At 37.9% G+C, this 25,883-nt stretch overlaps 1 protein-coding gene across 13 annotated transcripts in view; it reads left to right on the top strand.

Annotated features, from left to right (window-relative positions):
* Positions 1 to 25,883, top strand: part of NUMB (NUMB endocytic adaptor protein) — a 159,104-nt gene that overhangs the window by 82,670 nt on the left and 50,551 nt on the right. For all 13 annotated transcript variants that reach the window (XM_061429368.1, XM_061429367.1, XM_061429366.1 and 10 more), the window contains one exon: positions 19,164 to 19,304. In XM_061429368.1, coding sequence (XP_061285352.1) covers positions 19,179 to 19,304 — 126 coding nt within the window. In that variant the 5' untranslated portion in view covers positions 19,164 to 19,178. The remainder of the gene's footprint in view (positions 1 to 19,163; positions 19,305 to 25,883) is intronic.

The following is a 25,883-nucleotide window of genomic DNA, read 5'->3' as shown; positions in this document are numbered from 1 at the left end:
ATAATGTTATACTTTAAATGATCACTTGATTTATGGCATTTTTAGCTTAGAATTTTAGTGATGGAACAAATTATTATTATTAAGATTATTGTTAGCAGGTGTACAGTCAGAACATTTTTTTCTTGTCCCTGATAGCTCAGTTGGTAAAGAATCTGCCGGCAATGCAAGAGACCCTGGTTCAATTCCTGGTTCAGGAAGATCTGCTGGAAAAGGGATAAGCTACCCACTCCAGTATTCTTGGGCTTCCCTTGTAGCTTAGCTGTTAAAGAATCCACCTGCAATGTGGGAGACCTGGGTTCAGTCCCTGGGTTGGAAAGATCCCCTGCAGAAGGGAACAGCTACCCACTCCAGTATTCTGGCCTGGAGAATCCCAGGGACTGTATAGGCCATGGGGTTGCAAAGAGTCAGATACGACTAAGCGACTTTCACTTTCCTTATAGAATTCCGGAATAGGTGTGTGATGAAAAATACAGTGGAATTGTATATATTTGCATTCAACCATGTTTGTTCAGAGGACAGTAAAATGAAAGAGTTAGAAACAATATAATTAAACCTAGGTTTATATTCTCTTTGCTTGTTCTATCAATGAGTTTCTGCGGTACAGTGTTTTTGTGCCTCCTATACAGTGTGTGAAGAAGGAAAGGGCACCCCACTCCAGTATTCTTGCCAAGAGAATCCCGTAGAAGAGGAGCCTACTGGGCTGCTGTCCATAGGGTTGCACAGAGTCGGACACGACTGAAGTGACTTAGCATGCATGCGTGCATTGGAGAGGGAAATGGCAACCCACTCCAGTGTTCTTGCCTGGAGAATCCCAGGGACAGAGGAGCCTGGTGTGCTGCCGTCTATGGGGTCATAAAGGGTTGGACACAACTGAAACATTAGCAGCAGCAGCATATACAGTGTGAGCTTACTGTGTAATTCTAGTTCTGGGTATTAGTACTAACAACAATGAACACTTGGGAAACACCGCCTGTGTACTGGGCACTGTACGCCATGCAGTTTGCATATAATGATTCGTTTCATTCTCACAGTAGCCCTATCACATAGATTCTATTTTTAATCTCTCTTTCTTGGATAAGGAAACAGGCACTGAAAAGTTCAATAATTTGTCCCAATTACACAGTTAGTAAGTGGCAGATTTGCCTGGTGCTAGAATCTGTGCACTTAGTCCCCTCACACTACCTCTCAAAAATGTGCCACACTAAGCATAATAACATTTAGGCATTAGCATATAATTAGTGGCTTCCCTGGTGACTCAGATGGTCTTGGGTCGGGAAGATCCACTGGAGAAGGGCATGGCAACCCCAAACAAGAAAGAAAACCAAGAGAATGATAAACATAATTAAGTCTAGTGTTACTTCTGGGGGAAAAGAAAAGAGGACATAATCAGCAAAGGTTCATTTGGGGACTTCCCAAGGTTTAGTAATGCTCTAATTCTTAAGCTGAGTAGAAGATACACAAGTTTTCATTTCATTATGTTCTGTAACCTATATATCAATGTTTATATTCTTTTGTATACATCAGCTATTTTACAATTTAATTATGTGGAAAGCAAGTCACCTAAAATCCTTCTGAGGGTAGAGATGGGAACTGTAGAAATATAAACACATACACTTATAATTATGAGTCATCTAATTAAGGGGTAAGAAAAATAAATTACATTTAATTATAAAATTTACATCTCACTTTTTGGTTAACACCAAATGGTCAACACCGAAATCAGATTGATTATATTCTTTGCAGTCAAAGATGGAAAAGCTCTAAACAGTCGGCAGAAACAAGCCTGGAAGCTGACCGTGGCTCAGATCATGAACTCCTTATTGCCAAATTCAGACTTAAATTGAAGAAGGTAGAGAAAACCACTAGATCATTCAAGTATGACCTAAATCAGATCTCTTATGATTATACAGTGGAAGTGACAAACAGATTCAAGGGATTAGATCTGATGGACTACCTGAAGAACTATGAACAGAAGTTGTACAGAAGGCAGTGATCAAGACCATCCCCAAGAAAAAGGAGTGCAGAAAGGGAAAATGGTTGTCTGAGGAGCCTTACAAATAGTTGAGGAAAGAAAGAAGCTAAAGGCAAAGGAGAAAAGGAAAGATATACCCATCTGAATGCAGAGTTCCAAAGAATAGCAAAGAGAGATTAGAAAGCCTTCCTCAGTGATCAGTGCGAAAAAATAGAGGAAAACAATAGAATGGGAAAGACTAGAATCTCTTCAAGAAAATCAGAGATACCAAGGGAACATTTCATGCAAAGATGGGCACAATAAAGAACAGAAATGGTATGAACCTAAGAGAAGCAGAAGATATTAAGAAGAGGTGGCAGGAATACAGAGAAGAACTGTACAAAAAAGATCTTCATAACCCAGGTAACCACGACGGTGGGATTACTTGCCTAGAGTCAGACATCCTGGAGTCCAAAGTCATGGGGGCCCTAGGAAGCATCACTGCGAACAAAGCTAGGGGAGGTGATGGAATTCCAGTTGAGCTATTTCAAATCCTGAAAGATGATGCTGTGAAAGTGCTGCACTCAATATGCCAGCAAATTTGGAACACTCAGCAGTGGCCACAGGACTGGAAAAGGTCAGTTTTCATTCCAATCCCAAAGAATGGCAATGCCAAAGAATGTTCAGACTACCGCACAATTGGACTCATCTCACACACTAGCAAAGTAATGCTCAAAATTCTCCAAGCCAGGCTTCGATAGTACATGAACCAAGAACTTCCAGATGTTCAAGCTGGATTTAGAAAAGGCAGAGGAACCAGAGATCAAATTGCCTACATCCATTGGGCCTTCGGAAAAGGAAGAGAGTTCCAGAAAAACATCTACTTCTGCTTTATTGACTATGCCAAAGCCTTTGACTATGTGGATCACAATAAACTGTGGAATATTCTTAAAGAGATGGAAATACCAGACCACCTTACCTGCCTCCCAGGAAATTTGTATGCAGGTCAAGAAGCAACAGTTAGAACTGAACATTGAACAACTGACTGGTTCCAAATTGGGAAAGGAGTACATCAAGGCTGTATATTGTCACTGTGCTTATTTAACTTATATGCAGAGTACATCATGAGAAATGCTGGGCTATGTGAAGCACAAGCTGGAGTCAGGGTTGCCAGGAGAAATATCAATAACCTCAGATATGCAGATGACACCACCCTCTGTTTGTTTTATCAAACAGAGCCATTTGATGAAAGTGCAAAAGGAGTGAGAAAGCGGCCGTAAAATTCAACCTTTATAAAACAAAGATCATGGCATCTGGTCCCATCACTTCATGGCAAATAGACGGGGAAACAATGGAGACAGTGACAGACTTTATTTTCTTGGGCTCCAAAATCACTGCAGATGGTGACTGCAGCCATGAAATTAAAAGACATTTGCTCCTTGGAAGAAAAGCTATGACCAACCTAGACAGCATATTAAAAAGCAGAGACATTACTTTGCCAGCAAAGGTCCATCTAGTCAAAGCTATGGTTTTTCCAGTAGTCTTGTATGGATTTGAGAGTTGGACTATAAGGAAAGCTGAACACCAGAGAATTGATGATTTTGAACTGTGGTGCTGGAGAAGACTCATGAGAGTCCCTTGGACTGGAAGGAGATCAAAGTCAATCCTAAAGGACATTAGTCCTAAGTATTCATTGGAAGGGCTGATGCTGAAGCTGAAACTCCAATACTTTGGCCACCTGATGCGAAGAACTGACTCTTTGGAAGAGACCTTGATGCTGGGAGGGATTGAAGGCAGGCGGAAAAGGGGACGACAGAGGATGAGATGGTTGGATGGCATCACCGACTCGATGGACATGAGTTTGAGCAAGCGCAGGGATTTGGTGTTGGACAGGGAAGCCTGGCGTGCTGCAGTCCATGGGATTGCAAAGAGTCAGACACGACTGATCAACTGAACTAAGTTTCACTTTTATTGCAAAGAATAAAGTTATTGAAATTTAGTTTGTCCAACCCGATCCAGAATGAACCACATGTGAATTCCCTGGCAGTCCAGTGGTTAGGACTCCATACTTTCACTGCTGAGTGCACAGGTTCAGTCCTTCATTGGGAAACTAAGATTCTGCAAGCCGCGCGGCACAGCCAAAAAATAAAATGGACCAAGAAAGAAAGAGAAGGAAAGGAAGGAAGGAAAGAAAGGGAGGAAGAAAAGAAAAAGAAAATAATTAAAAAAAAGAGAAATTTTAAATGAACCAAAGGCTTTTGTAAGGACATTAGAGAGCTACAACTCTTAGGAAAGTGGGGACTTGTCTCTCCAGAGTTTTTTTCATTTCTAAATTATGATTGTTTGCTTTTCTTTTTTCTCTTGTCACAGTTGCACATCTAATTTTAGGCCCCTCTTGTATGTAAATTATAAGGAAGATTGGACAAGACAATGCTTTAGAAAACTCACTGTGACGGAAAAAAATTCACAAACACTATATAGCACAGACATTATATACATAGGATATAGACACATTCAGAAAACTTGACCTTGACACTTAATTATGAGTTTCCCCTTAAGAAAGAAAAAGAAATATCAAAGTTATCAAAAATGGTAAAATTACTGTTACAACAGTATTAGTTGTTCTGAATGTAATAATATATAAACTAAAATCTGAAACCATGGGTACCATTCTGAATAGCTGAAAAAAATTAATAAACTCACAGATTTCCTTAGTTTAGCTAAAGAGTCTTGTTCCAAGAGACTCTAATCTCATTAAAAGCGAAAAATCACATCAATTCAAAATAACATTGGGAGTACTTTAAATCATCCGCAAAGTACAGTAGTATACTATCTTGCAATAAATCCAACAGCCAGAGATATGTTATACTGTGGACAGTTTGCTGTTTTTAGCTGAAATCAGTTGAAATAGCTTGCTTATGTTTAGGAACTATGCTGTGAGAAAAATATCTATTATATTTGTATAAAGAAATCATAAATTGCTTCCCTCCTCCCTCAGCATTACAGGATTCATCCATGTTGATTGTTATAACTGTAGATGATTCACTTTTATGTTTTCTCTTGATTATTTTTTATTTTTAAAAGTGTTTAAATTGAGGTATTATTTTTATTTCTGTATGGTATTCTAATGTGTGACTATTCTGTATTTATTGTTTTGATGGATAGTTAGATTCTAGTGTTTGTTATTTTATTGTTAGAAATACTAAACAATGCTGCACAGACACTATCTTGTATACCTTCTTGTAACTTTCCTGCTGCTGCTGCTGCTGCTGCGTCGCTTCAGTCGTGTCCGACTCTGTGCGACCCCAGAGATGGCAGCCCACCAGGCTCCCCCATCCCTGGGATTCTCCAGGCAAGAACACTGGAGTGGGTTGCCATTTCCTTCTCCAATGCATGAAAGTGAAAAGTGAAAGTGAAGTCTCTCAGTCGTGTCTGACTCTTAGTGACCCCATGGACTGTAGCCTACCAGGCTCCTCCATCCATGGGATTTCCCAGGCAAGAGTACTGGAGTGGGGTGCCATTGCCTTCTCCAAATAGTAAGCCCTGCAATGACTGAATAGGCTGTACATAGATAGCATATTGAAAAGCAGAGACATTACTTTGCCAACAGAGGTTCGTCTAGTCAAGGCTATGGTTTTTCCTGTAGTCACGTATGGATGTGAGAGTTGGACTATGAAGAAGGCTGAGCGCCAAAGAATTGATGCTTTTGAACTGTGGTGTTGGAGAAGACTCTTGAGAGTCCCTTGGACTGCAAGGAGATCCAACCAGTCCATTCTGAAGGAGATCAGCCCTGGGATTTCTTTGGAAGGAATGATGCTAAAGCTGAAACTCCAGTACTTTGGCCACCTCATGCGAAGAGTTGACTCATTAGAAAAGACTCTGATGCTGGGAGGGATTGGGGGCAGGAGGAGAAGGGGACTACAGAGGATGAGATGGCTGGATGGCATCACTGACTGGATGGATGTGAGTCTGAGTGGACTCCGGGAGTTGGTGATGGACAGGGAGGCCTGGTGTGCTGCGATTCATGGGGTCGCAGAGAGTTGGACACAACTGAGCGACTGAACTGAACTGAGGAGATTCTTTTAGGAACTTTAACCTTCTTAGTTACTGAATGTAACAAATCAGATGATACTTTTTAGAGAGAATTCATTTAGAAAGCTTTGCTTTATTTGGAGTTGTATTTTGCCGTTTTTTGTAGTATTGTGTGTGTATGTGTATATATATGTAGCATTTAGGAACTGATCCTACAATTAGTTGTCCCTTCCCATACATGTGGGCTTCCTTTGGCTGGGGGCAGTTATTTCTTACAAGTCTGTAGACTCCTGTTAAAGTACCATTCATGGTAAATGCCTAACACTTATTATTCTTGTTCTTTTTTTGTTCTTTCCTCAGTAGAGCAAATTAGAAGCACACCATGTGTGTTTGTAATCCTTCTTACACTCATATACTGAGGCAGTGTTCAATAAATGTGTGTCTTGTCAAGAATGAGTTTAATTACCATGAAATTATGATAATTTAGCTGACCTTTTGATTAATATTATAGATAAGATTTTATATTTGAAACAGTTGAGCCAAATACTTTGTTTAAAAACTGTCTTTAATTCCAGCAGTGGAATTTAATACACTTTTCTCCCATTTAAATACTCTAAATCTGATTTCAACAGATTTTATATCAGCAAGTAGTGCATTTTCTAGAGCAGGTATGAAAAGATTCAGGAGCATTTCTAGTATTAAGTGTCTGGATCCAGTTTACTATCATTTGCTAGATTATTATAATAGCCTCCTAATTGTCTCTCTGCTTCATTCTTGTTCCCTTCAATCCTTTCTTAAACCAGCTGCCAAATGTAAAATGTAAGGGCTTTCTTTTAGAATCCTCCAGTGATTCCCCATTTCTCTCAGAGGAAAATTGAAGTGTTTGGCCTACAAGGTTCTCTGTTAACTTGTTGTGTGTTACCCATGTGGTCTCATCTCTCCTATTCTCTTGTCTTCATTTTGCACTGAACACACTGACCTCCTTTCTGTTTGTCAGACACTCTGGGCAAGACCTTTAGGACCTTTGCATTGATTATTTTCTTTTTCTGGAACACTTATCCTAGTGTATGACTCACTTTTTTACCTACTTCAATTCTTTACTCAAATAATACTTAATTTAAAATTTTATCCCTACCTCAGTACTTCTAATCCCCCTCTTAACCCTATTCATGTTTTTCTCTATAGCATTTACCGTCTTCTAATATACCACAGAGCTGGTGGTGTTCAGGTAAATGCTTTACAGTTAGTTTTCCAGATATAATTCCTACATGAATGATGGTTGATATTTTTGCTTGTGTAGTGAGTAAGATGAAAATGAAGGAATGAAGTTGTGTGTCAGAATTTCACTCATTTGTCAATGACATGAGAGGCTTCTTTGCTGAATTGGATAATAGTTTTCAAATAGTAGAAGAATATTTCCTCAAAATTTTTGTGCTATTCATAAGGTAGTGCTTTAGACACCGCACACTTTTAAGTTCAGTCTGCATTGTAGCATTTTCTCCATCAGTTTCTTAGATCTGGACAAGCACAAAACAATAAATCAAGCAGTAATTGATAGTTTTTGCCAAATTTCACAGTGTAAATATTTCCACTGTGGCCGATTTCAGGTTACCAACATGAAGTCACTATGCGATATTTGGAAGAGATGTACAGTAGCCCAGCATTAGGCAATATTTCTACCATACAGATACAAAATCATCAGTAGCATCAAGAGCAGAGATGATAGTAAAATGTAATGTAAAAATAGGACGTAAGATTTTAGTATTTATCTTTGTTTTAAAATAACTATGTTTATATAGTTTAATTTATAACAAAGGTTATGTTTTACACCAAGTTCACAAACTTGCTGAAAATTTAACAGTTGGATCTTGTCAGTCAGCACATCGCTGTGAATAATCTGGCTATTTATTTTCTGTCTATCTCCTTCATAGAGGCAGAGGTTTTGCTCTGTATTGTTTGCTGCAGGCTGGAATGGTAGGCAGTCAATGAATACTTGCTAAGTGAATTTTAATTAAAATAAATGTACTAGATGCTGAGCAAAAAATAAATTTTGTCTTCAAATAAATTGAAACCTTTTTCATCTTTTAATATGAAATTTTGATTATAACAATAGCATAATATTCTTACCTCTCTGAATTATTGACCTAGATTATAAATAAAAGCATGTTACTCTGAAAGGGATAGAAGATTTTTAAATTTTCCTTGCTGAAAGAAAGATAATCATGTGGTCTCTCTTTTATAAAAAGAAAAATATGAAGCATTTATGCAAAGGAAAAAACTCTGAAGTGTTGATGGAGGTTATTTCTATTTGGGATTACAGGTCATTTGTATTTCATTCTTCAGATTTTTCTGTTTTTCGTGTTCTTTACAAGTCACATCTATTATATAATAAAATTATTTTTAAATCAGCTTCTTTATCATACTCTGGTATATAGTATTTTAGTTGAAAGAGGAGGAAAGTAAAATATTACAAGTAGAATATATAGGGTAAAAGAGAGAGAAGGAAGTGAGAAAGCCATTGCATATTTGAAAGGCCTGATCTTGTTATGCAGGGAAGTACTGGGAGATAAGGCGACAATGTTGGGTTCAAATTGTAGAGGCTTCTGAATGCCAGACTCGGACATCAAACTTTTTTTTTTTTTTTTTTGGACATCAAACTTTAGAATCTTCAACGGATTTTGAAGATAGTCAAGGAAGAATTCTAGGAATTTAATCTGGCACAACTCTGTAGGAAGATTAGAGGAAAGAGGGCTTGGAGTCCAGGGATTGTTGCAGAGGTCATGGATGAAGTGATTTTTCTACCAGGGCAATTACGAATAGAAGTGCTGAATGGCTGAATATCAGAGATAACTGATACCTGTTCCCATCCAGTAGCGTCTGTTGATGAACTTTGTATGGAAGAATTATGGGAAAGTGTCAGAGATGAACCTGAGAGTATGCTGTTGGCATTTCAAAGCTTTGCTGGGTATAAAGGTGTTATGAAGAAATACGAAAGTCAGGAAGAAGAATTTGTTTGAAAGGAAGAAGATAAATGGATTTGGAGATATTTGGAGTTGAAAATATAAGACTAGAATTCACAAAGAAGTCAGGACTAGATATGAGCTCTTTATGGGAGATAGAGAAAGAAGAAATGTATGTTTATAATTAGTTGAATTTTTACCCATTAAAAAAAAACAACTGAGTTCAGTATGTAATCTGTTCGTGAATTCAAAGGAGAAGTACAATTTGTCATGAGCTATAAACTTACATATTGACAGAGACATTTTTAGTTTACTAATAAGATGACTTAACAATTCATTTTCAAATGTTAGCTAACCCTGCATTTATTAGAAAAGCTCCATGTGGTCATGATACATTTTTAATATATTGTTTGGTTTGATTTGCGAAATTTTTGTTTAGAATTTATGTATGTATGTTCATGAGAAATATTGGTCTATCTATTTAAAAATCATAAATAGTGTCTTTGGTTTTGGTATCAGGTAATATTAGCCTGATAGAATGCTTTAGGAAATGTTCCCTCCTCTTCAGTTTTTTGGGAAGAGTTTGTAGAATTGGTATGATTTCTTCCTTAAATGTTAGGCAGAATTCACCAGTGAATCCATTTAGCCCAGGAGTTGTATTTGTGGAAATATTTTAAACTATAAACTGAATTTCATTAATAGGTATAGAACTTTTGTGCTGTGCTGTGCTTAGTTGCTCAGTCGTGTCCGACTCTTTGGAACCCAATGAATTGCAGCCTGCCAGGTTCCTTTGTCCATGGGGATTCTCCAAGCAAGAATACTGGAGTGGGTTGCTGTGCCCCTCCAGGGGATCTTCCCACCCCAGGGATCAAACCCAGGTCTCCTACATTGCAGGCAGATTTTTTACCAACTGAGCCACCAGGGAAGCCCAAGAATACTGAAGTGGGTAGCCTGTCTCTTCTCCAGAGGATCTTCCTGACCCAGGAATTGAACCAGGGTCTCCTGCACTGCAGGCAGATTCTTTACCAGCTGAGCTACCAGAGAAGCCCATAGGACTGTTCAGTCGCTCACTCGTGTGCAACTCCTTGCTACCCCATGAACCACAGCATGCCAAGCCTCCCTGTCCCATCACCAACACTCAGAGTCCACCCAAACCCATGTCCATTGAGTCAGTGACGCCATCCAACCATCTCATCCTCTGTGGTCTCCTTCTCCTCCTGCCCTCAATCTTTCCCAGCATCAGGGTTTTTTCAAATGAGTCAGCTCTTCGTATCAGGTGGCTAAAGTATTGGAGTTGCAGCTTCAAAGGGTTATCTATTTCTTCTTGAATAAGCTATGAAAATTTGTACCTTGAAAGGAATTTTTCCATTTCATCTGAGTTGAATTTATTGGCATAAACTTGTTCATAATATGCCCTTATTATTTTTAATATCTATAGACTCTTACAGAGATAACACCTCTGTCATTCTTTTTATTTGTTTATTTTTGGCTGCACTGAGTCTTCACTGCTGCCCTTGGGCTTTCTCTAGTTGCAGCGAGTGGGGGCTACTCTCGAGTTGTGGTGCATGGGCTTCTCATTGCAGTGGTGTTGCAGAGCATGGGCTCTAGAGTTGATGGGCTCGGTAGACATGGCACCCAGTTTTAGTTGCCCCTCAGCATGTGGAATCTTCCAGGATGATGGATTGAACTTGTGTCCTCTGCATTGGCAGGAGGTTCTTAACCACTGGACTATCAGAGAAATCCTCTCATTCTTGACATTGGTAATTTGTATCATTTTTTTCCCCCTGAATAGTCTGGCTATAGGTTTATCAGTTTTTCTTCAATCTTCTCCAAGAGCTAGCTTCTGGTTTCCTTTTTTCTGTATTTATATTTTCCTACTTTACTGCTTTCTGCTTTGATTCCTACTGTTTACTTTTTTCTCCTTACTTTGCATTTCTTTGTCCTTTAGTTTCTATAGGTAGAAGCTAAGGTCATGGTTTTAAGTTAAGACCTTTCTTATTTTCTAATATAGATGTGTAGTGCAGGGTCTTTCAATAGTGCACTATTGGCATTCTAAGCTGGACAATTCTTTCTTTTCAGGAGCTGGCCTGTGTGTTATAGGATGCTTAGCAGTATCTCTGGGCACTATCCATGAGATACCAGTAGCATCTCCCCTAGTGACAACCAAAAATGTCTTCTCCAGGTATTGTCAAATGTAGAGGATTCCTCCCCACATCTGGTTGAGAACCACTGGTTTAGTGCTATAAGTTTCTAAGTTCTGCTTTTGTGACATCCCATAAATTTTGATATATTGTGTTTTCATTCAGTTCAAAATACTTTCTGAATTCCTTTTTGATTTCTACTTTGACCCATGGGCTATTTTGAAATGCATTATCTAGTTTCCAAATATTTCGTGATTTAATTCCTTTGTGGTCAGAGATCATACTTTGCATGACTTGGAACCTTCTAAATTTAAGACTTGTTCTATGGCCCAGAATATGGTCTATGTTGGTAAATGTTCCATATGCACTTGAGAAGAATGTGTACTCTGTTGTCATTGGGTGGAATGTTCTATAAATGTCAGTCAGATCTTGTTGATTGATACTGTGGCTCAAGTCTTGCTGTACATCTCCTTTTTTATTTTCTTCCTTATTCTGTTAATTATTGTGATGGGAGTATATAGCCACTCCAACTTTCTTTTGATTTGTATTAATATGGTATATTGTTTTCTGTCATTATACTTTTAACCTTTTTGTGTCTTTATATTTTAAGTAGGTTTATTACAGGCAACATATTGTCGGGTCTTGCTTTTTTATCCAGTCTAATGAGCTAGTTAGTCTCTTTGGCTACTGGGGCAGCTAGTGTCACTGAAAAAGGTGCTGTCTTCCCTAACAAGTCTATTCCAGATCTCACTGGGGGAACATTGTGGCAATGGAGCCAGCCTGCAGGACCGTGGTGGACAGGGTGGAGGGCTGGTTAGTAGGGTAATACCATCCTTCCTGTGCCTATCTAGGACCAGGCAGAGGCACATGAAGGCAGACCAACCCTCTGGGGACCCTGGAGGAAGCCAGCAACTGTGCCTGAGAGAGATGGAACTTTTGGAATCCGACTTGCATTGTTACTGACCGATCAGAATGTTCACCTGCCTTCAGTTCAGTTCAGTTGCTCAGTCGTGTCTGACTCTTTGTGATCCATGGACTGCAGCACGCCAGGCCTCCCTGTCCGTCACCAACTCCCGGAGTTTACTCAAACTCATCTCCATTGAGTCAGTGATGCCCTCCAGCCATCTCATCCTCTGTCGTCCCCTTCTCCTCTTGCCTTCAATCTTTCCCAGCATCAGGGTCTTTTCCAATGAGTCAGCTCTTCGCATCAGGTGGCCAAAGTATTGGAGTTTCAGCTTCAGCATCAGTCCTTCCAGTGAATATTCGGCACTGATTTCCTTTAGGATTGACAGGTTGGATCTCCTTGCAGTCTTGCAGGGACTTGCAGAGACTCTCCTGAGTCTTCTCCAACACCACAGTTCAAGAGCATCAATTCTTTGGTGTTCAGCTTTATGGTCTAACTCTCACATCCATATAAGACTACTGGAAAAACCATAGCCTTGACTAGACAGACCTTTGTTGGCAAAGTAATGTCTCTGCATTTTAATATGCTATCTAGGTTGGTCATAACTTTTCTTCCAAGGAGCAAGCGTCTTTTGATTTCATGGCTGCAATCACCATCTGCAGTGATTTTGGAGCCCCCCAAAAATGAAGTCTGCTACTGTTTCCACTCTTTCTCCATCTATTTGCCATGAAGTGATGGGACCGGATGCCATGATCTTTGTTTTCTGAATGTTGAGCTTTAAGCCAACTTTTTCACCCTCCCCTTTCACTTTCATCAAGTGAAGTTCCTCTTTACTTTCTGCCATAAGGGTGGTGTCATTTGCATATGTGAGGTTATTTATATTTCTCCTAGCAGTCTTGATTCCAGCTTGTGCTTCTTCCAGCCCAGCATTTCTCATGGTGTACTCTGCATATAAGTTAAATAAGCAGGGTGACAATATATAGCCTTGACTTACTCCTTTTCCTATTTGGAACCAGTCTGTTGTTCCATGTCCAGTTCTAACTGTTGCTTCTTGACCTGCATACAGGTTTCTCGAGAGGCACGTCAGGTGGTCTGGTATTCCCATCTCTTGAAGAATTTTCCAGTTTGTTGTGATCCACACAAAGGCTTTGGCATAGTCAATAAAGCAGAAATAGATGTTTTTCTGGAACTCTCTTGCTTTTTCAATGATCCAGCGGATGTTGGCAATTTGGTCTCTGGTTCCTCTTCCTTTTCTAAAACCAGCTTAAACATCTGGAAATTCTCGATTCAGGTTCTGTTGAAACCTGGCTTGGAGAATTTTGAGCATTACTTTACTAGCATGTAAGGTGAGTGCAATTGTAGTAGTTTAAACATTCTTTGGCATTGCCTTTTTTTGGGATTGGAATGAAAACGGACCTTTTCCAGTCCTGTGGCCACTGCTGAGTGTTCCAAATTTGCTGGCATATTGAGTGCAACACTTTCACAGCATCATCTTTCAGGATTTGAAATAGCTCAACTGGAATTCCATCACCTCCACTAGCTTTGTTCCCAGTGATGCTTCCTAGGGCCCCCATGACTTTGGACTCCAGGATGTCTGGCCCTAGGTGAGTGATCACGCCATCGTGATTATCTGCGTCGTGAAGATCTTTTTGTACAGTTCTTCTGTGTATTCTTGCCACTTCTTAATATCTTCTGCTTCTCTTAGGTTCATACCATTTCTGTCCTTTATTGTGCCCATACCATTTCTGTCCTTTATTGTGCCCATCTTTGCATGAAATGTTCCCTTGGTATCTCTAATTGTCTTAAAGAGATCTCTAGTCTTTCCCATTCTATTGTGTTCCCCTATTTCTTTGCACTGATCACTGGCCTTACTACTTTGTTAAAACAGTTGTTGCATTGTGGGAGGTCACAGAATGGATCCTGGGCAAGGGACTCAGCACAGTGAATGTTTACTATCTAGAATGTAAGCATCGCAAAAACTTATCACTGGTATGGCTATATCAAGTCATACTGGCCAATTATATGGTGTGTATTTCTCTATTCACGTTGAGTGTGCTGGGTTTAATTCTGTTTATTATATACTAACACCTATTAGAAAAAATTAGGAAAATAATGAGATCATCACAAGAAAAGTTTCACCTATCCTAACTGCTTATGGTTGCCCTGGTCTTTTCCCTGATCTTCAGGCTTATACACATCTCCACCTGGCAGCCTGATAAACAGACCCCTCAAATTCAACAGTTCGGTTCACTGAATTCTTCTATCCAGCTTACTGAGGCCTAAAACTTAGGAGTCATAGTTTGATTTCTTTCTCTTCCTCACCTTTTATAATTAATTCCTGCTTTTGACTTTCCGCACAAAGAGAATTCTGTTGATCAACCAAAACTGAGTTTATTAAACTTACTGCAGCAAGGGAGAGCACCACTATGAAAGAGTCTTGGTAGTTAGGGGAAGTTGGGAAAGGTTATTTCTGGGGTTTTGAGATCTGGACTCCGATGGTTTAAGGCCGGTCCTTCAAAGTGGGGAACTGGTGTAGATGGGCAAAGTTTGTGACACAATATTTAAAATTAATGGACATAGCAAGAAGAGCAGTCTGTTAACATGTGAGGAGAACTGTTTGCCCTGATGCATGAATTGTTTGCCCAGATAGGTTAGTTTATTAAACTTGCCTGACAAAGTGTAGCTAATTCTTGGCTTACAGTCTTATCATCTTGGGCAGAGTGCTTTCCTGAAGCACAATTACATCATGTTGACTCAGTTAATTCATAGATTTCCTGAATCTATGTTTTGTTGATGATGTTACCTCTACCTGAAATAATCTTTTCCCTCCTACTTCCCACAGTATGTGACTATTTTTTGTTCTTTTAAAACTTAACTCAGGCAGTGTCTCCTATAGGAAGTGTTTCCTGAACCTAGACTGCTTCTAGGTGATACTGTATATAGTGCTATTATTACATTCTCCATGTTGTGCAGAAATGAACCTTTTATAAAGGGAAGAGAGCCATCTAAAGGCTAGTTGTCTTATTAATTTCTGTATCCACTAGCATTCATAACAGGGCCCAGCACATGGTAAGTTTTCAGTTTTTACTAACCCAAACAAATTGGGTCAGAGGAGGAAGAGCAGAGGAATAGGAGATAAGAGGTGAGGATTTAACTTTAAATTAATGCAATTGAGGCAGTATCAGTGCACCCAAATATAGAAATTTAAGTAAGAGAGGAAGAGTTAAGAGTACAATTAGAAAATGCTCCTAATTGGGGTAATAGTTTGTGTTGATTATTTCTCCAAGAGTGATAATGCAAAGAGAACACCAATGGAGAATTATTTGAGGAATATCTACAGTGGGTGGGAGAAAGTAGAGGAAGCCCTCAAAGGCATCGGTAGAAACAGAGATGAGGAGGATAAACCAGAGGATTTGCTGATTTGGGCAGTTAAGTTGTACGCAGTGACCTCTTAAAATCTAGTAGAATGGGGATATCATTTTTTTTTTTAATTTAGTTTGTAGGACAAAATAAGTTTGTTCTCAGGTTTTATACTTAGAAAAATATATTCTTTGTATTCTTCAACCAGGACTTCCACGGGGGGTATGATTTTCTTTATTTGGGAGTCAAGTTTAACCTTATTGAGGGCCAGTAGTAAACATTACTTTGAATTAACATTTTCTATTTTTCCTTTTTTTGGTAAGCAAAATCATTATACATAGATTACCCAAAAATAGAATGTTTGGTTTCTCCCTTGTATTAATTATTATCTTAATTGCTAGATTATTTTGTAGGCCAGTGGTAGTTACACATTAAGAAGTAGCAAGCAAGATATTATGATTATTTTCTTTTTACCAAGTTTATTTTAGAACAGTTACAGATATATCACTAATTTTCAAAAAATTTCCAGCTCTGAAACCCTTTCCTTAAACTTTAACATGGAGCCCCAACATGTAAGTCAGAGAAGGAGAAGCTGGTCTGTTGGAAGCTGTGACAGGGACTGAAAGCCCTCCTGAGAGTTATGTCAGTCTTCTAACCTCCTCCTCTTTCCTTCCAAACACCTGTGGTACCAGGAACTCCTCTGTGGAAATTCTAGGGCCGCCTAAAGCATAGTTCAAAAATCACTGATATGTAATTCTCTTTGTAGAAATGTTGATGTCAAGCCATTTTAATACTGAAAGTAACATGATATTTAGACCCCCAAATCAGATGATACTTCCAGTCTGTTATCTTTATTGGTCAGTAGAATGGTACAACAACAAAGAGCAAATAAATTTGTACTGGTGCTATTTAGACAGAGGTTGGATATCAGGGCTTCCCTGATAGCTCAGTTGGTAGAGAATCTACCTGCAGTGCAGGAGACCCTAGTTCGATTCCTAGGTTGGGAAGATGCGCTGGAGAAGGAATAGGCTACCCACTACAGTATTCTTGGGCTTCCCTTGTGGATCAGCTGGTAAAGAATCTGCTTGCAATGTGGGAGACCTGGGTTTGATCCCTGGGTTGGGAAGATCTCCTGGAGAAGGGAAGGGTTACCCACTCCAGTATTCTGGCCTGGAGAATTCCATGGACTACAGTCCATGGTCTCACAAAGAGTCGGACATGACTGAGTGACTTTAACTTCACTTCACTGGATGTCTTCCTTTCAGGGAAGTTGTCCAAGTAGTTCCTTTGTTAGTGGGAGGTTGGCCTACTATTAAATGCAGTCTCTTTCAACATCGATGATTCTCTGATCTTACTGTCCACATTTATCCTACCTTGTAAATACCATCTAATAGGATGGGCTCTATTGTATTTTTCATTTCTTCAACTTTATAGTGTGCTGTATATATGACAGGCACTGTATTAGGACGCAAGGGTACTATTGAAACAAGTAAATGTGAACAAATAAGATACAACCTTCCATAAAGGAAATAGAAAATTGCTATAAGGTTTGAGGAGTAGTTATAGAGGTAAGCAGAGGGTATTCATGGGACTCATATTAAATGAAAGGACCCAGACCAGATAGGGGCTTTTCAGAAAAAATGCTAGCTTCTATGAAGACTGAGCTGACTCTTTGAAAATGAGTAAACTTGAACCAGAAGCAAATAGAGAAAGGTCTTTCTAAGCAGAGGAAGGAACATGTACAGAGGCTCTGAAAGATAGCCTGCCTTGTTTAAAGTAGTTTGGGTAGTTGAGTATGCCTGGAGCTTAGCATGTGAATGGAGCTGGTGGGTGAAGCCAGATGAAAAAAGACTGTTTGCACCATGCTTGGGAATTTGGACTTTACCTTAAAAGTGATGTGAAGCAATTAAAGGATTTTAAGCAGAGTAATTAATGATCAGATTTGTGTTTTAGAAAGCGCTCTGTCTGGCATTAGTCAGGAGAGCAGATTGAAGTAGACCTCTCTTGGAAGCAGAGAGACCATTAAGTTGTTAAGCTTTTGCAATGATATAAGCAAAAATAAGGATAGTAAAACTCACATGGTGGGTGGGGAAATTAATTCAGGATATACTAAGGAAATAAATCCATAGTTATTGGTCCGAGAAAGAATAAAAGTAGAGGTGACTTTCAGGTGTTTGACTTGGCCAGCTGGGTAAGTGTATAGTCTTTTTTTGCTAAGAGAAAGAAATTAAAAAGAAAAACACATGTATGCCTGTGGCAGATTCATTTTGATATTTGGCAAAACTAATACAATTATGTAAAGTTTAAAAATAAAATAAAAATTAAAAAAAAAAAAAAGGGCATCATACGGACTTTTGTCTCAAGATTCTTAGAGTGCCACCTTGAGCAAGGATATGGATGTTTTTTATTTTCTTATATTTGTATTTGTATATATTTTTGAAATGTGATATGAAAGTATATAACAGGATATATTATCAAGGAAGGTTAAGGAATTCTTTTTGGAAGTCTATTAGATTAAGATAGACTCTCATTTAAAGTAGTTTAGAAATAAGTGATCTACTTAAAAGCAAAGGAATGGATTACCTTTTGTCCATCCAGTCCTTTGATTATTTAATATCCACCTTACCTACTCTATAAATCAACTTTTAATTGAGAAATAATAAATTCATTTTTAGAAAATCCAGAGATTTTATCATTCATCTCTCAGAATTTTTACCTTTTAAGAAAATATGTGGTAAGAATGGCCTGTCTCTGTGAATTAGCTAATTTGGTAATAGTTCTGCTGTGGCATTATGCACTGTAAAATACAAAATGATTTTCCTCTGAATGCAGGCTTTGATTTTCAAGTCTTTCATTGGTGTTATGTGGGAATTAATGTTCCATCCCTTGTTATTTAACATTCCTGGCAGAGACGTTTCCTTTATATAGCTTTGTCACATCATTTTCTCAAGTTAAGATCTCCTTTTAGGCTGGTTGAGGTGCTTAAATCCCTCATGGAAGGAATGAGCAATGCTCCTAAACAGAAAACTGAAGGTATTGGTTTCAGATTTTGAGATTTGCTCTATAAAGGGATACATTCATTATGTTTATTCATTGACTCTTAAATGCTCTATTGTTTCTGATTAGATAAGTCTTCCTTCTCTGTAGTTTTGTGATTTCTTCTGTACCTTTGAAAGCATTAGAGAAGTGCCTCTTCCAGTAACAAAACAAAAACACTGTAGTTTAAACCAAAAAGATTCCCAAATTTCAGTGTTTCAGAATGATTTTTTCCTGATAAAGATAAAAGCTTTCAGAATATTTTCAGAAATTGTTAGCAGTTTATAATTTGGCCTAGATGTACAAATTTCTTTATTCAGTAGTTAAAATGGATTTGAGAGGTAGATTAGTAGAAATAGTCATTGGTTTATTACAATTAAAGTGCTTGAAAGTTCTTAGAATAACGTCTCTTCAGATCCTACAAGAGGTTATTGTTGTTTTACTAGAACTAGTATTATAATTGTCTTTGAAAAAAGTGAAATGATTTGTTTGTTTGAACTTAGGGTTACTCTAAAAGGAAGTATGTTAATTGCTCATTTCCCCCTAAAACAAAACCTTTGATTTGGAATAATAGTTTTTTATTAGTATCATAATCTGAACTTTTAAATATGTGAGAAGTTTCAGTTCAGTTCAGTTCAGTTCAGTCGCTCAGTCGTGTCCGACTCTTTGTGACCCCATGAATCCCGGCATGCCAGGCCTCCCTGTCCATCACCAACTCCCGGAGTTCACCCAAACTCATGTAAGAAGGTAGTAACTTCCTTTTCATATTTCTTTTACAGCTTGTAAAAATTAAAATGAATAAACTACGGCAGAGTTTTAGGAGAAAGAAAGATGTTTATGTTCCAGAGGCCAGTCGTCCACATCAGTGGCAGACAGATGAAGAAGGAGTTCGTTCTGGAAAATGTAGCTTCCCAGTCAAGGTAAGACTTCATGTTTCTATAAATCTCGATGTGGGAAAAAACTGACAGTTTATTGTATGTGAAATTCCATTAATTAGGACAGTTAAAACACTTCAAAAGCTAATCTCTTTATATTCTGCTTCAATGACAGAATTCGAAGAAAATAGATTATAATTAATGATTTTTCTCCTTATATTTATTATTTTTTTAATATATATGCTTTATTGACTTACATTGTTTCAGGTGCACAGCAAGGTGGTTCAGTTATACAAATATGCATATATTATTTTTTAAACTATTTTCCACCATAAGTTATTACAAGATACTGACTATAGTTTCTTATGATATACAGTCAACCTTTGTTGCTTGTTGCATATCTATTTTTTAATTAGAAATCTAGCATTCTATTTATACGAAGTCAAACAAGTGGAATCAAAAATGTCATAATTTTTTAATTAGGCAAAAATTCATGTTCTCTAAAATATATATATTATACATATTTATATATATGTATATAAAAGCTTTTCTACTACACTTGATAAAAGCTTGAGAAAGAACAGTCAACAAGAAGAGAAGAGATGGAAGAAATCAGAGAACATAAACTAAAGGAAATGTGGGCACTGAATATGAAATAGAAAAAGTGAAACAAACTAGGTAAAAGTAAAAGATCATCATATAGTCCAGTTGATTTTAAACGCATCTGCTCGTTAGAAACATATCTGGAGCTCTGGAGAAAAAAAGCAATACAAAGCATTTGTAGTTCTCAGAAGATTTCAAGATACTTCTCATATGCATCTAGGTTTTAAAAAGTGATTTTAAAAGGTTTCTCTAATAGATCCTAGTTTTGGTGACACAGAATTCTATTATTTTTCTCTTGACGAATCATGATACAGTAGTATTAAGTGAGTAGTAGTGACATAATCACAATAGTAAAAGATTTGTTTATTGGTTTTCACAATCAGTTCAGTTTGGTCACTCAGTTGTGTCCAACTCTTTGCTACCCCATGGACTGCAGCACGCCAGGCCTCCCTGTCCATCACCAACTCCTGGAGCTTACTCAAACTCATCTCCATTGAGTCGGTGATGCCATCCAACCGTCTCATCCTCTGTCATCCCCTTCTCCTCCTGCCCTCAATCTTTCCCAGCGTCAGGATCTTTTCAAATGAGTCAGCTCTTCACACAGGTGGCCAAAATATTGGAGTTTCAACTTCAGCATCAGTCCTTCCAATGAATACTCAGGACTGATTTCCTTTAGGACGGACTGGTTGGATCTCCTTGCAGTCCAAGGGACTCTTGAGAGTCTTCTCCAACACCATAGTTCAAAAGCATCACTTCTTCAGTGCTCAGCTTTCTTTATAGTCAGACTCTCACATCCATGCCTGACTACTGGAAAAACCATAGCTTTGACTAGATGGACCTGTGTCAGCAAAATAATGTCTCTGCTTTTTAATATACTGTCTAGGTTGGTCATAACTTTCCTTCCAAGGAGTAAGCGTCTTTTAATTTCATGGTTGCAGTCACCACCTTCAGTGATCTTGTGAGCCCGAAAGATAAAGTCTCTCACTGTTCCCATTGTTTCCCCCATCTGTTTGCCATGAAGTGATGGGACCAGATGCCGTGATCTTTGTATTTTTAATGTTGAGTTTTAAGCCAGCTGTTTCACTCTCCTTTTTCACTTTCCTCAAGAGGCTCTTCTGCCATAATGGTGGTGTCATCTGCGTATCTGAGATTATTGATTTTTCTCCTGGCAATCTTGATTTCAGCTTGTGCTTCATCCAGCCCAGCATTTCTCATGATGTATTCTGCATATAAGTTAAATAAGCAGGGTGACAATATACAGCCTTGATGTACTCCTTTCCCAATTTGGAACCAGTTGTTCTTTTGAACTGCATTCAAAAGGGTATATCTTTCCTTTTCTCCTTTGCCTTTAGCTTCTCTTCTTTTCTCAGCTCTTTGTAAGGCCTCCTCAGACAAACATTTTGCCTTTTTGCATTTCTTTTTCTTGGGGATGGTCTTGATCACTGCCTCCTGTACAGTGTCATGAACCTTAGTCCATAGTTCTTCCGTCAGTCTGTCTATCAGATCTAATCCCTTGAATTTGTTTGTGACTTCCATTGTATAATCGTAAGGGATTTGATTTAGGTCATACCTGAATGGTCTAATGGTTTTCCCTACTTTCCTCAATTTAAGTCTGAATTTTGCAAGAAGGAGTTCATGATCTGAGCCACAGTTAGCTTCCAGTCTTGTTTTTGTTGACTGTAAAAATAAGTCCTGTAATCAAGGAAATCCTATAATCAAATCCAGATCAGATCAGATCATTCGCTCAGTTGTGTCCCACTCTTTGCGACCCCATGAATCACAGCACGCCAGGCCTCCCTGTCCATCACCAACTCCCGGAGTTGACTCAGACTCGTGTCCATTGAGTCAGTGATGCCATCCAGCCATCTCATCCTTTGTCGTCCCCTTCTCCTCCTGCCCCCAATCCCTTTCAGCATCAGAGTCTTTTCTGCCCTCCAGACCAGATTACCTGAGGATTCCCAGTCTCTTTGTCAGATCCCCAGGCTGTAAAGCCTTAAGTGGGGTTTACAACCTTCACAGTGGTGGGAGAATTTCTTGGAATTATTGTTCTGTAGTCTGTGGGTCACCCACCCATAGGGTGTGGGATTTGATTTTATTGTGATTGTGCCCCTCCTACCATCTTTCTGTGGCTGCTTCTTTGTCTTTGGATATAGATTATCTTTTTTTAGTATCTTTTTACAGTGTCCTCCTGTTGATGGTTGTTCAACAGCTAGTTGCAATTTTGGTGCTCTCGCAGGAGAAGATGAGCACGCATCCTTCTACTCTATCATCTTGCACCGGAAGCCTTCTCATTATATTTAAATAAGAATTTCTGGTATATAATTTGAAATCACTACAAATAAGACCACTTCTAATGAAAATACTAATCCTGAAATACCTAAAAATTCTGAATTATCAAGAATCAAGTTTTTTTCAACAGAACATGCTTACTAATTGTGGAACAAAGGAAGTGAGTATATGCTTTCTTAAATACAGGCCTGGTATGTTCTATAAAGTCTTAAATCAGAAGAGTTAAAAAGGATTTTATCCTTAATCTTTTTTTTTTCTATTTGAATAGATATTTTTATTTATTTATTTTTAATTGGAGGCTAATTACTTTACAGTATTGTAGTGGTATCCTTAATCTTGTAACTTTTAATTGAGTTCATTTAAACTAATGCTTTCATTTGTCACATCAGAAAATGGAAGCTTTAAGAGTTTAAGAACATAGTGAAGATCTAGAGAAGGGGGTGCCTTGTAGGTGCTTTTTGTTACTGCTACTTGAGACTGAAGAAGAATCATCTGTATTTAAGGTCATAGAAGAAATAAATGTGCGTGCTACACTGTTCAGTGAGAAGAAGCAATTAATAGTTATATATGCTATGAGATGTGTGAGGAGGAAAAAATAGAAGGAACTACACCAAAATGTTAATATCTTGAAGAAACTTTAATTTGAAGTGTTAGCATTTTTCTCTATTTTTTGTATATTCTTATGTATGAATATTTTTATTGTGATTTTTCTCCTTTTTTACTGCCTTGGTATTATGCATGAAACATGGACCAAAGCCTCAGAAAGAAAAAAAGTCATTATGATTGGAAAAGTGATTTTGAGAATCTCTGGGAACTTAATACATGACTCTTAAAATACACAGATTTTCCATAGTCCATCAGTGATGAAGCATCTTCCTAATCACTTAGCTGTGTCTGTGCAACTTACTTGCTGAAACTTCTTTTATAGGAATAATAAACTTAATGTTTAATTTTAAGTGGTTAGTATGATATTAAGATTAAAAAAAAAACAACCCCACCTCTCTTACATAAAACCTAACACTCTTCTTTAGTGCCTCACATCCAGCCAAACAGTGGATTCATTTTGATTATACAAATCAAGTATTAAGTATTGGGTTCCTTAACGTCTTACAGAAAAAAACCAAATGAACTTTTTGGCCAACCTGATATGTTGAAGTGGATCCTCTTACACATTGCTGATTGCTTGGAGGATACTTTGCAACCTCATGGGAGGGCAATTTGGAAAATATCAGTTAAAATTTTCAATGCACTTTTCATTTGACTAGCAATTTTACATTTGAGAATTACATCTATAGATATATACCGGCATGAGTGGTCATTCTAGCAATTTGTTTATAATAGTAAAAATGTGGAAACTCAGTTAAACATCATTCTGAGACTAGATAAAGAAATGACATCTGTTGAGGGGAATCCTTTGACACTTAAAAAAAGAATAAGGTAGATCTGTCTTCACATATTTATAAATTTTTTTGAACTCCTGCTATGTGCCAGACAGATGTTAAGTGGTAAGCAAATAAGACACAGTTCTCGCTCTGTGGCGTTTATAGTCTCCTTATGGGGGAGAGACTTTTAATTTGATATCTGTGTTACTAATACATGATTACAGACTGAGATAAGTGCTTTTTATTTACTTTTTTTCTCTTTTCAAAAAGTTTTTTTGAAATATACCTGATATACAATGTTATGTTGGTTTCAAGTGTACATCTAAGTGATTCAGCTATGCATTCTTTGTTTACATTCTCTTCTATTATAGGTTATTACAAGATGCTGAATATAGTTCCTTGTGCTATATATACAGTAGGTCCTTGTTGTTATGTATTTTATATATAGTAGTGTACGTATTTTGATTCCAAACTCCTAACTCTCCCCGCCTTCCCCTTTCCCCTTTGGTAACGCTAACTTATGGCTGAGTAATAGTCCATATTGTGTATATATCACATCTTCTTTATCCATTCACCTGTCGATGGACACTTGGGTTATTTCTATGTCTTGGCTATTGTAAATAGTGCTGCTATGAACATTAAGGTGTGTGTATCTTTTTGAATTATAGTTTTCTCCTTATATATGCCTAGGAGTGGAATTGCAGGATCACGTGGTAGCTCTGATTCTAGTTTTTTAAGAAACCTCCATACTGTTCTCCTTAGTGGCTGCACCAGTTTACATTCCCAGTAACAGTGTAAGGTGGTTCCTTTTTCTTGGTGCCCTTTCCAGCATTTATTATTTGTAGACTTTTTGACATGGCTATTAAACAGATTTAGAAAAGGCAGAGGAACCAGAGATCAAATTGCCAACATCCATTGGATCATCGAAAAAGCAGGAGAGTTCCAGAAAAACATCTACTTCTGCTTTATTGATTACTCCAAAGCCTTTGTGTGAATCACAACTGGAAAATTCTTCAACCGATGGGAATATCAAACCACCTTACCTGCCTCCTGAGAAATCTGTATGCAAGTCAAGAAGCAACAGTTAGAACTGGATGTGAAACAACAGACTGGTTCCAAAGCAGAAAAGGAATACATCAAGGATGTATATTGTCACCCTGCTTATTTAACTTATATGCAGAATATATCATGTGAAATGCAGGGATGGATGAGGCACAAGCTGGAATCAAGTTTGCCGGGAGAAATATCAATAGGCAGATGATACCACCCTTATGGCAGAAAGTGAAGAAGAACTAAAGAGCCTCTTGATGAAAGTGAAAGAGGAGAGTGAAAAAGTTGGCTTAAAACTCAACATTCAGGGAACAAAAATCATGGCATCCCATCACTTCATGGCAAATAGATGGGGAAACAGTGAGAGACTTTATTTTGGGGGCTCCAAAATCACTGCAGATGGTGACTGCAGCCATAAAATTAAAAGATGCTTGCTCCTTGGAAGGAAATACTGAAAGAAAGTTCTCTGCATGTGCTTATGCAGAATATTTTAGGGTATCATTAAGTGATAAAGGCAAGGTACAGAACAGTTTATATGGAATGATTCTATTTATAGTTAAACAGAAAAAAAATTAAAACTTCCTGGTGGTCCAGTGGTTAAGAATCCACCTTCCAATGCGGGGGATGTGGGTTGGATCACTGGTTGAGTAACGAGGATCCCACATGCCATGGGGTAACTAAGACCATTTGCCACAACTAGAGAACCCACGTGCTGCAACTAAAACCCAGTGCAGCCAAAAATAAATAAATAATTAATTTTAAGAAAAGAAAATATGTATATGCTCACATATATGTAAGAAATATCTGTAAAAAGACAACACAGGTAATTCCAAACTCTGATAGTAAAGAATTGGTGATTTGTTCACTTTTGAATATATGTCCTTTGGAATTCGTGGCATTTTTTTTTTATCATGAATATGTATCATATTTATAATTAGCACATATATATATATTTAAACCTCATTCATAGGATTCTGAGAGGTTAAAATAATTATAGTAAAGTTAATTGAAGCACTTTTAATTGGCTACAAAATACATTAGCTTTAAAGTATTTTATGTAAGATAAATAGGCTCAGTATCTTTCTGTGTAGTTCTCATTTGTGGTAAGAAATTGCTGGTTGGGATGTATTTTAGAGGTAAGCACAGAAGATATAAAATTTATATCTTAGAAGGACTTCCCAAGTGGTGCTAGTGGTAAATAACCTGACTGCCAGTGCAGGAGACATAAGAGACGTGGGTTCAATCCTTGGGTTGGGAAGACCCCCTGGAGGAGGAAATGCCAACCTTCTCCAGTATTCTT

The sequence above is a fragment of the Bos javanicus genome, chromosome 10 (assembly GCF_032452875.1).
Source record: "Bos javanicus breed banteng chromosome 10, ARS-OSU_banteng_1.0, whole genome shotgun sequence".
Lineage (NCBI taxonomy): Eukaryota > Metazoa > Chordata > Mammalia > Artiodactyla > Bovidae > Bos > Bos javanicus.
Note: the sequence above shows the minus strand (reverse complement) of the source record. Positions and strands in the feature narration are given on the sequence as shown.